Below are 13,404 nucleotides of genomic sequence, written 5' to 3' on the forward strand. Positions count from 1 at the left end.
ACATGGCCAAGGTAAGATGGAGGGCATAGCCCTTACCCTGGGGCAAGATGGAGGGCGTAGCCCTTACCCTGGGGCAAGGTGGAGGGCGTAGTCCTCGCCCTTTCAAGGGAAAGCCAGGAAGCACAGCAGTGAGTGGTAAATTGAGCCCATGGAAGCACCTCAGTAGCCAGCACACAGGGATAGCAGACACGGGTGGTTTCTTACCCCAAATCCACCCGCCCCTTTGGTTTTACTAAAGGAACTTCACTAAAAGCAAATCTCTCATAAAAGTCTCTTCCAGATGCCCAACAGGTAAGGATGGCTAAACAGTGTTAGGAGAAGTCACTGGGTTGGGATTCTTGGAAGGCTCTTAAAAGAGGATTTACTGATATTCTTGCTCTTTGCACTTCTTCCTGACAAAACACAGACAAGATAGCTAGAACAGCAGTAGTAATCACAGACCACAAGGCATTTTTAGAGAAGAAATTCTTGCTAAAGATGATGCATCAATAAGAATAAACCTAAGACCCTGATGATGCCTGAGCAGCCACAACAGTCCTTGATAGCTTACAATCAGGACTCGATATGAAAAATACAAGGACAATCCTGGTAGCAACATGAAGATTAAATGAAAGGCATCAGAGCACAGCGATAAGGAGGCAGGTTAAAAGAATCACATCAGTATAAGTCAAGGATGACAGGGACCTGAAGTAAAACAGAGAAGATTCAAGAGACTTTTCACAAATATGGTAAGTAAAACTAGGGAAAAAACTGAGCATGTATAAGCAGCATGAGCTAGAGGTGGAAAAGGAAGGAAATAAAAAAGGTTACTAGATGGGGCAAAGAGATACACACCAACATAACTTACCAAGACTAATTCTAGAAGAACAGTGACTTTGCTTTGGATTTTGTTAGTTTGGGGGTATTTTTTTTTTAAATATATTTTTATTGATTTCAGAGATGAAAAGAGAGAGAGAGAAACATCAATGAGAGAGAATCATTGATCAGCTACCTCTTGCACGTCCCCCACTGGGGATCAAGCCCACAACTTGGGCATGTGCCCTCGACCAGAATTGAACCTGGGACCCTTCAGTCCACAGGCTGACGCTCTATCCACTGAGCCAAACCGGCTAGGGCTTGGGGGATTTTTCTTAAGATGAGTTTTTGTTGGTGGTGGTGTTCAATTTAATTTTAAGAGAGTTTGAGGAATCAGAATAACAATTAGGGAAGCTACATTTGTGTTGTTTTTTAAGTGTTACAAAAGGAGAACTGATACTCAGAAAAGATAACAGGAATAGAGAATTAGAATTAAAAGTCAGATTATAGCCATAAGCAGAAGAGTAAATTTTAATGTAAATAGTTTTAAAAGAATGCATAAAAGTCAGAGCATTGGGATGGTTAGCATTATGACAATAGATTTTTCCATTCATCCATTCAACAGATATTTGAACACCTACCATGTCAGTCACTGTTCTAGTCAATGGGGTACAGTTAAGTTACAAATAAAAAACTTTATCTTTAGAACTTACATTCTAAAAGTAGAGACAGATAATTTTTAAAAATTAATATGTAATGTTAAATGCTATAAAAAATATTAAGTGTGTTACAGGACATTTTAGGAATCAAGGAAGGCTTCTCTGAGGTGGTGACCTTTGCACAAAGAACCGAAGCAACGGAGTGAAACATACAAATATGTAAACATGTGGAAGACATGAGTTTTAAGCAGAGCGGGAAAATACAAAGGACTGTGGAAATAACACATGCGGCAGAAAGTAACAGAAAGATGACCAGTATGTGTAAGGAACAAACTGAACAAGGTGGGGGAACAGAAAATCAGATAAGAGAGGAAGTGAGTGTCCACAGATTTTTATCGTTAACTGTAATGGAAGCCTTTCTGGGAGGGTATCAAGGTAACCTGAACACATTTCACTTTTATGTGAAGAGTTGAGTGAGACAAAAGTGAAAAGAGAAAGACCAATTGTTAGAAGGTTATTATGGTTTCCCAGATAAATCTGATGATGCTTTGGACGAGGAAGGCACAGGAACTAGTCAGATTTGGAGAGTTTTGATAGTAGAAACTAAAGGAGTTATTGATGGTTATAATGGAACTACAAGTCAAGGATAACTCAAAGGTTTTCTGTTTTTCAATCTACATTGATATAGTAATACTAGAGGCCTGGTGCACGAATTCGTGCACAGGTGGGGTCCCTTGGCCTGGCTGGCGATCGGGGCCTATGGGGGCCAGCAGGCCGGGGTGGGACTGCGGGAGGGTTCCAGAGCATGTCCAGCTCTCTCACTCAGTCCCGATCAGCTGGACCACAGCAGCAAGCTAACCTACGGCCGGAGCATCTGCCCCCTGGTGGTCAGTGCACATCATAGCGACAGGTCGAGCAGTCGACTGAATGGTTAACCACATAGCATATTATGCTTTATTATATAGGATTAGAGGCCCGGTGCACAAAAATTTGTGCACTCAGGGGGGTCCCTCAGCCCGGCCTGTGCGCTCTCACAGTCCCGATCAGCCGGACCACAGCAGCAAGCTAACCTACGGTCGGAGAATCTGCCCCCTGGTGGTCAGTGCACATCATAGCGACAGGTCGAGCAGTCGACTGAATGGTTAACCACATAGCATATTATGCTCTATTATATAGGATTAGAGGCCCGGTGCACAAAAATTTGTGCACGCGGGGAGAAGGGGGGGTCCCTCAGCCTGGACTGTGCCCTCTCACAGTCTGGGACCCCTCGGGAGATAACGACCTGCTGGCTGAGGCCTGCTCCCGGGTGCTTTTAAATGGGGCCATCCTGGGTGAGGGGCTGATGGCTGTTTGCAGGCTGGCCACAGCCCCAAGCCACCCAAGCTCTCAGTGGAGGCTGGCTGGAATCAGGTATCTGGGATTTATTTGTCTTCTATAATTGAAACTTTGTTGCCTTTAGCAGAGGCCACAGCAGGCCAGGGCAGGTGGGAAGCTTGGCTTCCTCCATCACCAGGGCAACCAAGCCTCCTGCTTGCTCCAGCTCTGTGGCTGCTGGCTGCCATCTTGGTTCGGTTAATTTGCATATACTCGCTGATTAGCTGGTGGGCGTGACTTGGGGCATAACGAAGGTATGGTCAATTTGCATGTTTCTCTTTTATTAGATTAGATAGCTATACCAGCTTTCATTAGGTTATCATTTCATGATATATCTTTTTCCTTCACTTACTTTGAAGATTTCTGAAGCCTTTATTGTAAGGTGCATTTCTAAATAGCATCAGTTCAGTTTGGTTATTATACCCTGCTTAATAATTTTGGTCTTAATTGGAACATTTAATCCATTGATATTAGTGGATTCATCTACCTCTGCCTCCTGAAATCTTAAAGACAATCTCAAGATGCTACTTTTTATGAAGTCTTTCCCAACGCCATACATGACCTTCCATTTCAACAATCAGATATGAGCTCTCTTTTCTTTTAACCACTATGGCATATTATTTGTATCTCTCTTATTATAATTGGGTTCTGCTATTTATTAAAATGATTTGAAAATGTGTTTTATCCTTCCTATTTAGAATATAAAGTATACAAAGAAATAGACTGGGTCTTAATCATCTTTTTATCCAATAGACTAAATATAGTGAGCTAATTTTAATCTCATAAACATTTACTGAGTACTTCTTATGTGCCAGGGACTGAGCTATATACTCAATCTAGGTCTCTCTTATTCACCACAGTGTCCCTTCCATGTAGCTTGGTGACCTCAACTATAAAATTGAGTTTAAATTATGTTAGTTCATATAAAGGTACCATTGGGCATGAACCTCAATATTCTACTCCAGTTACTAGACATACAGTTACTAGTTACTAGATAAACAGCGTGATTACTTTTTTTGAGTGTCATACTTAGTCTATTATTTCATTTTTAAATTTCAGTTTAAAAAAAAATTTTTTTTCAGTTTAAAATGTTATTCATAGCTCCTCAGAGATGAGAGCCATTATCATTCTAGAGTGTAATCATCAGCTGTTCATTAGCTGAGATCCCTATACAAACAGAATTGAATATTTTTAAAGGTATATAGCCATGACATAATATATATATATATTTGGTTCCTGACACAGAGTTCCTAAAACCCTTGTAATTCTTGAGTGATAGGCATGCTAGGAGCATTTTTGTTCTAATATTTGGTCTTTAACTCCAGTTCCTGATATAAGAGCTTCTAAAACCCCATGAAGGGTCTTTTTTATGCTAATGAGGTGACTGGTGGCTGGGGACCCCTAGATAACTTAAGGATAGGAACTGGTTGCCAGAAAGCATCATTAAGAGGGCTGGAACTTCAGTGTAGTTGAAAGAGGGATGAGGCCTGCCAGCCAAGAGTTTAACATGCTTGGCTATAGTGGATACCACAGAGAAGGGAGTTGGGGTGGGGGAGTTAGTAAAGGTAAAGAAGGACAAATATATGGTGATGGAAGATTATCTGACTTTGGGTAATAGGCACACAATACAATATACAGATCATGTAACATAGAAATGCCACTTGAAACCTATATGATCCTATTAACCAATGTCACCCCAATAAATTTAATTTTCTTAAAAAAAGAGGTTTGGCTCAGTGGATAGAGCGTCAGCCTGCGGACTCAAGGGTCCCAGGTTCGATTCCAGTCAAGGGCATGTACTTTGATTGCGGGCACATCCCCACTGGGGGGCGTGCAGGAGGCAGCTGGTTGATCTCTCTCATCGATGTTTCTAACTCTCTATCCCTCTCCCTTTTTCTCTGTAAAAAATCAAAATATATTTGGAAAAAAAAAAAGAGGGTTGGAACTTTCAGCCCCACCTCCCATCCTCCATGCAGGAGATTGTCCATCACCAATGGCCAATGATTAATCTGTCATGCCTACATAATGATACCTCCATAAAACCCTAAGCAGCAGGATTTAGAGAGCTTCCAGGTTGGTGAACACCATCCAAGGCCCAGGAGAATGACACCCCAAACTACACTAGGACTGAAACTCCTGTGCTCAAGACCTTGCCCTATGCATCTCTTCCACTTGGCGGATCCTGAGACAGCCTTTATAAAAGACCAGCAATAGCAAGTAAAGTGTTTCCCTGAGTTCTGTGAACCATTATAGCAAATTATCCAATCTCAGGAGGGGATGGTGAGAACACCCAATTTGCAGCCAAGTCCTACAGAAGTTGTAGGTAACCTGGAGACACACTACTCGTGATTGGCATCTGAAGTGACAGGTGGTCTTATAAGACTGAACCCTTACCCTGGGGGGGGGGGGGGGTCTGTGCTAACTCTGGGCAATTAATGTCAGATTGCTTGGTGTGGAAACATACATATCTGGTGTCAAAAGTGTTCTATGCGTAAAGGGAACAATATTTCTTTAATAGCCAAGGTTAGTTAACCTTTCTGCCCTGGGAACTAGCTGCAGAGACCAAGAGGGACAATAGCCATCTCTTGGAGGAGGAAGGCTAATGAACTAAGAACAAATGTACACAGTATAGGAGAAAACGGAATTCTATGGAAAGTAACCTCACAAGGTGAACTAATCATAAATTCCTAACTGGGGAGGTCATGATGGGTAGTCACACCCCAGGCATATAACTTTAGTAAAAGATTGATCGTTGCCTTAAGCAAGCCCTGTCCTTGTTTCTGTGCATCAAGGTTAATACAGCTTTGTGTTAATATCACCACCTTTTTAGACCCTCCTTTTAAAGTGTTGAAAGCACATAATATTAACTATCCTGTAATCCAATCCCCACCTTACTTTCTCCCACCTCCATGTAATCATCCTTAAATTCCCTCCTGAATTTCAAATGCATTAAAGAAACTTATTCTCCAGAGCTTTTGAAATCTTTCTTTTTTTTACCCTAGCCAGTTTGGCTCAGTGGATAGAACATCGGTCTGCAGACTGAGAGGGTCCCAGGTTCAATTCTGGTCAAGGGCACATGCCCAGGTTGTGGGCTCAATCCCCAGTGCGGGGCATGCAGGAGGCAGCCAATCAATGATTCTTTTTCATCACTGATGTTTCTATCTCTCTCTCTCCCTTCCTCTCTAAAATAAATATATATATCCTCACCCAAGGGTATTTTCCATTGATTTTTAGAGAGTGAACGAGAGAAGGAAAGACAGAGAGAAACATCAATGTGAGAGAAACACATTGACTGGTTGCCTCCTGCACATACACTGACTAGGGCCCGGACCGGGGAGGAGCCTGCAACCCAGGTACATGCCCTTGGCCGGAATCGAACCTGGGTACCTTAGGTCTGCAGGCCAGTCGATACTCTATCCACTGAGCCAAAGTGGCTAGGGCCAGAGCTTTTGAAATCTTGCTCCTCAGGGCATGTCATCAGTTTGGCTCAAATAAACTCATAACAGTTCTCCACAGGTTTGGACATTTCTTACATCAACAAGAGAAAGTCAGGTAGGCACTAATCTGAAAGAATTTAATAATCCCTGGGTTACTTCTCATTCAGTTTTCTAAGGTACAAATTCTAAGCTTAAACTAAATGAAAGGTTTATGTACCTATCTAATCCATGATGCTTGTGGAAATTTTCCATAATATTCCATGGCAAGTTTGAAATTTTTTTGAGAAAAAAGTAAGTATATAATTTCAAGTTAAGTTGTTTTAACTTTCCTAAAAATAAATGAAACTGCAACATAAGTAATTATGAAAACTTAAAACAGAAAAGGAAAAATATTTCAGGTACCTCAGCTTTGGTACCTCTGTGGTAGGCAATTAGACAGACATGAGCAGAGCAAGGACAATGGGCCAGCTACAAAAGGTCACCAGTGGGGAAAGTTCTACGTGCCTAGCAAAGGGCAATTGTAGGGTGGACCTTGCCCCCAAAGTGACCTTTCTTCCCCTAGCATATCACTGGTCATTCAGTTTAGACCTGCTGACCTTTCCTCCCTAGAGATAATATTTAGGCCTCAGTTGTATTTCAGCTCCAGGCCCAGAAAAACAACAAAACCAGATAAGCAACACTATGGCTGAACTCAGGACCAGCTGCTTTAGATAATAACCTCCTGCCCTGGCGCTGACCCATCAACAATCAGTGGAGACCTAGACCCTGAAATGACATACCCGGACACCTGCTGAATATTCTATTAAAATCTCCCCCTGGGACCTCCCCTAAAATCTCTACCCTTAAAGCCCTCAGGACTGAGGGCCCAGTGCACTCCCCCTCCAGGAACACTGGTCTGCCTTTCCCTTCTCTCTCTCCTTCCCCCCCAGGCATATTACCTTTACCTTCCTCACTCCCAGCTCCAAGGGCCCTTCCTTTACCTCTAAATTGTTTCCTAAGTCCATTCTCCTACTAATTACTTTTTCCTCTGAGATTTTTATAAATAAACTAGAGGCCCGATGCATGAAAATTCATGCAAGAGTAGGCCTTCCTGCCCTAGCTGGTTTGACCCAAGTGAATAGAGCATTGGACTGCAGACTGAAGGGTCCCAGGTTCAATTCCAGTCAAGGGCACATGCCCGGGTTGTGGGCTCGATCCCCATTTGGGGCTGTGCAGAAGGCAGCCAATCATTGATTCTCATCATTGATGTTTCTCTCTCTCTCTCCCTCTCTGAAATCAATAAAAATATATTTTAAAAAAAGAGTAGGCCTTCCTTCCCCAGCTGCTGGCACCGGCTTCCCTCCAGCACCTGGGACACAGCCTGGCTTCCCTCTGGCCCCAGCTTCATCAGGAAGGACATCCGGAATGAGGTCCGGTCTAATTAGCATATTACCCTTTTATTATTATAGATGTTCTCTGAATTCTTTCCTGGCCAAAACTCAAGTACTGAGCCCTAGCTGGTTTGGCTCAGTGGATAGAGCATTGACCTGGGGGCTGAAGGATCCTGGGTTCGACTCCAGTCAAGGATAGATGCAGGGTTGCGGGCTCGATCCCCAGTAGGTGGTGTGCAGGAGGCGGCCAATCAATGATTCTCTCTTATTATTGATGTTTCTGTCTCTCCCCCTCCCTTCCTCTCTGAAATCAATAAAAATGTATCTATTAAAAAAAACACAACTCAAGTACTGAGGTTGCTGAACCCAGGTCCGGTCTGACCCCACAGGTCTAACACCTTCCCACCACTTACAACACCTTCATTTGTGCTAACAGAAATTTAATAAATTATTGAATTGTGATATATTTGTCAGGCAAAACAAAAGTCTAACTATAGGATTGAAAATTGACACCACAGTCCCAATAGAATAGTTTACAAAATTAAATTTATGCCATGCTAAAGAGTTTCAAACAGCTTTTTTCCTGAATATTTATTAACTTATACAATAATCTGGAACGTCTGTGCTTGTTTATTCTTATGAAAAAAAAAAAGCAGAAAACAACATAAGCATTTGTAGACAGTCATTTAGATGTAAAATGTTTGTCACTAATAATTTATCAACATAAATATCCTTCTACCTTTGCAACTGAGATTCCATAGTCCTGGAGAGGTTTAACAGCCTTATTCAGTTCTTCAAGAAATACAGAGGTACTTGGAGAATCTAAAATAAGAAATGTTTTATGAATGTTTAATGATTTACCTCTTAGGAAAGATAAATTCTTAAAATTAAAGCCTAACAATAAGTTCCCACTGAGCATACTGATTAAATAGCAATAGAAAAGTCACATAAGTCAGGATATAAAAAATACTTACCAGCTTGACAAAAATAAGCTAAGGAGGCTTTTCCTGCTTGCAAGGTACTAAAATATTTCTGAGGACTCAGTTCTGGTAGAGAGTTGACTGCTGACTTATAAACAATGCACATCACGACAAAAGAGATGCCAACTCTAAATCCATCGAAACTAAAAGACATCATCAGCTGTAGTTATATATAAGCAGGAGATTCTGTCTGCTTTGTTCACTGCTGTGTTCTGTTGCCTCAGACAATACCTGACAAGAGTAGGTGTTCAATAAAGTTTTGCTGAATTAATTTGTTAAATAAATAAATGAAGTAAAATCTGCAAAAAAGAATAATATGAGGCATTATTTTATATATTTGATTTTGATACCTTATTATTCCTTTCTAGAAAATATCTGAGATGATATATAATGACACTGATTTGATAATGCTATTGATTTTTGATACTTGCAAAAGATATCAAGAAAATGTAATATACTAAGTATCTTAAGTTTAATAGGTAGTTACTGGAGTATGTGAAGCTAATTGTCATTTTTAAGGGTTCTAAAATTTATTATCTAACATCCAATTAATTTTTAAATTGGGCATTTTATCCTTCCCTACCGAGAGTGGATTTACAATTGACACACAAACAGCTATTTAATACCATTAACATGGGAGTGAGATATCAAAATATATGTCTACTATGTTTACATTCTTTTTACTTTAAACCCCCTAACTACTTAGCAATCCTTCTTAATACACATTTTTAATGCTCAAGACTTTGATTTATTTATACAGTTTAGAAATTCAAATATCTTTTCAAATCACTTCTCTTTTCTGAACTCAGATTTGTTCTAGATATCCTCCTCGCATCTTCTTTCATGCTGTACTTACTTCCATGCTGTCCTCTGTATCTGCTTTCAATTCTCTTCTGTTTTGCTACTTTTAAATTTCTCTTAAACAATATCTTCTTTCAGGAAGCTCTTCCATTGATAATCTATATTATCTATGTTTAAAAGAAGAAAGGAAAATTTGCATAATATAAAAATATACTTCTAGAAGGTAAACATATACCCACAGGTGTAGGTGAGAATTTACTTTAATTTTTCTTTTCAAACAAAAGATCACTATCTTAAAACAGGACACAAGGGGGAAAAGCAAAAATTGCCCATAAGGATAGGGGTAGAATTTTTCCATAAAGAATAAAATAATAAAAGAATGAAAAAATCACACTAAATTGAATATTTACTCTGGTCTTTCAATATTATCAATACGCTTATAGCACTTCTCCCTAAGAAGTAGGTATATCTAAAGAAGGAGCTAATTACTCATGATTACTTCCTAATATTCTTTTCATTAGAGCTAATTTATATCAAACAGTGAATGAATTTGCCATCAATTTTTAATAATGAGCCAAGAGTTCAAAACTCAAGTAGAATGAGGAGTGAGAACTGTGAGCAGTATCTAAAAAAAAAGTAATTTTAATGATCTAATTAAGGGGTATCCTTGACATTAAAATTGATTCTACAGTACAGCCATTTTAAGGCAGCATATTTTAAAGTGACTTTATATTAATGGGAATGGTTTAAAATAGGTCATCCAAGATTTTCTTTATATTCTGGAGGTGGGGAAAATGCATGCATCCTGAGACTAAGGGAATAATTATATGCTAATGAAATAACTCCAACCTAAGTAAAAGGTAAAATACTTAAATGAAAGCACAATTGAAAGAATCAGTATAAAACATCATTTTTCCTGTCTCTGTGGTTACAATTCAATTATTTTAACATTAAATTGGACATTAGGGTTAACATATGATTCTTTTCTCCTAGAATGTATTTTGTAGCACAAAAAGTTCTAACTGCACATTCAAGACTTGAATACTTTCCCACATCTATCATTGGACAAATGACATTGGACAAGTGAGATTACACATGTCAAAGTACTGTGAATTTGGACAATTAGTGATGTTGCTGATTATTCTTACATATTCTTAGAGATAAGAACTCATAGGTATCCTTGCAGTTTATCCCATCTTTCATAAATTAATTATTTAAGGAATTACTTAAAGCAGAGACTGCTGCACAGGTCAACTTGAAATAGTGTTTACATGGTCATAACAAAATAAATACTGAATAATGATAGAGCCAAATCTATGGCAACCATAGTTGAGAAGATGGGAGATAGAAAGTAAGGCTTCATGCAGATAGGGCGAGAAAAGGGATAAAAGAGCCAAATACTAATCTTTCACAAGACCAAAAGCCAAGTTTATTAGAAGCAGGAATATCAATGCCGAAAACAAGTTGAAAGTAAGTGCCTTTAAGGAATAAGACATTGGAGGGAGAAAGACACCAAAGGGACTCTTTAAAAAATATATATTTTTATTGATTTCAGAGAGGAAGGGAGAGGGATAGAGAGATAGACACATCAATGATGAGAGAGAATCATTGATCGCCTGCCTCCTGCACGCCCCCTACTGTGGACCAAGCCCACAACCCAGGCATGTGCCCTTGGCCAGAATCGAACCTGGGACTCTTCAGTCAGAAGGCCTACACTCTATCCACTGAGCCAAACCGGCTAGGGCAGAACCTTCTTCAAACAGTGCATCTTTTCACTTTGATTTTTTTTTTTTAAATTACCTATATGTTAGGAAATCGTTTATAGCTTCTATTCACATTAGCCCAGCCTACCCCGTGGGGCCACAGAAGAGTGGTCATTGCACATGAATAAAATGCCTTTGTCCAGAGATATGCTCTCCTCATAAAAGATATTTAAACTAAAGAGAAGGTAAGTATGGGTGGCAAGTGGTGGGGAAAGAGAACATCCAGTGAGAATAGAATAAAAACAAAGATACAGAAGGTACTTGGTGACTTTTCCTCCAGTTATTAGAAAATGGAACAGAAAACAGTACTTTAATGCTTCAAAAACTAAAAAAATCAGAACAAAGTGATGAGTACACTGTGTACCTTCAGAGAAATGTGACCTCGTCAATTTGTTGAGGTAGCTGATTAGCATGGGGTAACAGTTCCAGTTTTCCTGGCAGGTATAACGTACACGTATTGCCTACCTGTACTTCCCACCTCTAGCAAAGTTTGAGATCACCATGTGACTTATTCTGGCCAATAAAATGTGAGCAAACATGGTATGTCCCTTTCAGGCAATAGTTTTAACAGCTAGTGTGCAATCTACCAGGCTTTATTTTCTTTTGCCACAGTCACTAAAAATGCTCAAGTGGTGGCTGTCATCAGCATCGGTCCCAGAATGAACACAACAAAGAGAACCCACAACCGATATGCAATGAGCATGTGTCATAGGAAGAAATAAACCTTGTTGTCTTAAGCCATTGAGATTTTAGGACTTATTATTGCAGAAAAATCTAATTTATCTTCATTGATATACAAACTAGAAGTGAGATGCTGCCATAACAAGAACTCCAAAATACTGGATCAGGGATCAAGCAACAAGGAAGCTTTTTCTTTTTCCCCCAAGGAAACTTATCAGAGACAGGAGCTCAGCAAATGATCCACATTAAGGAGTAACAAAACATTTGATGAAATTGTCACTACAATAATTTGGAAGTGGAAAATACCTAATGAATTTATATCCCTTCCTCTTTCTTTCTATTTCCTCCCATTCCCCTCCTCTCTCCCTCCTTAACTCATTTATATTTGAATAATGGTCCCTGGTTGAGGTCCCATCAGGACACCTCTTACATCTTTCTACCTCCCAACCCCTGTAGCTAGGAGAGGGGCTGGCATGATTGCGGACCAAAGCAATGAAAATGACCCTTTAGAGCAGTGGTTTCCAACGTGGGGCACATGCCCCACACAGGGGCAATTTGATTTTTAAGGGGGGCAATTCGAGAATGAGTTATTAACAGCGAATTTTTTGCATTTCTTATGCTCCTAAGGGCCTCATATACAGCACATAAATATATATTGTGACATATTTATGCATTTTAGTTCTCTATTATATGTTTTGAAACCTTATTTGCTATTTTTTTCATATCGCTTTGTATTATCATTTTCTAAATAATTTCTTAGTGACTTCTTCCTCAGTACTTCAACTGTCCTTTCATTCTTTTATGTTTTTTCCCTCATGGATGCCATGTTCTTTGGGAAGCTCGTTTAGGGCAAGTTAATGGCCTTTTAGGCTTCCTCCAGGAAAGTTTACTTTTTGAATAATAAGAATTATATGTCGGAGAGTTTACTTTTTGAATAATAAGAATTATATGTCACAGGGGGAGCATCAGGATTTTAGAGATGCTTACGTAGGACATGGCCATAAAAGAGTTTGGAACCACTGCTCTAGAGCATGTGTCAGCATATGAACTATCTGTTACTGGTCTATAATAATGAGATCAACATAGAAATGGAGTGTAAATGTTTAGAAGCTTTTATTGCAATTTCACACATTTGCAAATAAAATGCTAAGGGCAACAAAAGTTTTTGTTTGGCACCAAAATATTGAAAGAGCCCCCGGAGGTTGATGTTTCTCTGTACCTCAAGGGAAAAACACTGATATTCCTGCTAGTGAGGGAAGGGGGCAAGGGTTCACCTTCGTTGTGTTCTGTAGACAGGTGGAGCAGCTGTGGCCCTCTCCAGCCAGAACAATCCCATTTTGAAATTGGGTCCCGCACATAGCGCTCGGCAAACAGTTCAGCTTTAAATGTTTGAGAGACCATTGTGCTAAAGGAATCTGCCTTCCTAGAACAACAATATCCAACCATTGTGCATTTGGACACATGTCCAGTTTTAAAATATCTAGCAACAAGCTTTTCTAGAAGGCCACTGATTCATTTATCTTTTATAGGCCTAAATTTCCCTT

The 13,404-nt window shown here is 39.6% G+C and overlaps 1 protein-coding gene across 2 annotated transcripts in view; it reads right to left on the reverse strand.

Moving 5' to 3' along the window:
- The window catches only part of TXNDC16 (thioredoxin domain containing 16), a 93,672-nt gene extending 84,090 nt beyond the window's left edge, over positions 1 to 9,582 (reverse strand). For both annotated transcript variants that reach the window (XM_015570498.1, XM_006773789.2), the window contains exons 1-3: positions 9,472 to 9,582; positions 8,610 to 8,914; positions 8,375 to 8,457 (exon numbers count right to left, since the gene is read on the reverse strand). In XM_015570498.1, the coding sequence (XP_015425984.1) occupies positions 8,375 to 8,457; positions 8,610 to 8,772 (246 nt within the window). In that variant the 5' untranslated portion in view covers positions 8,773 to 8,914; positions 9,472 to 9,582. The remainder of the gene's footprint in view (positions 1 to 8,374; positions 8,458 to 8,609; positions 8,915 to 9,471) is intronic.
- Between the last annotated feature and the right edge of the window lie 3,822 nt (positions 9,583 to 13,404).

The sequence above is a fragment of the Myotis davidii genome, unplaced genomic scaffold (genome assembly GCF_000327345.1).
Source record: "Myotis davidii unplaced genomic scaffold, ASM32734v1 scaffold847, whole genome shotgun sequence".
Lineage (NCBI taxonomy): Eukaryota > Metazoa > Chordata > Mammalia > Chiroptera > Vespertilionidae > Myotis > Myotis davidii.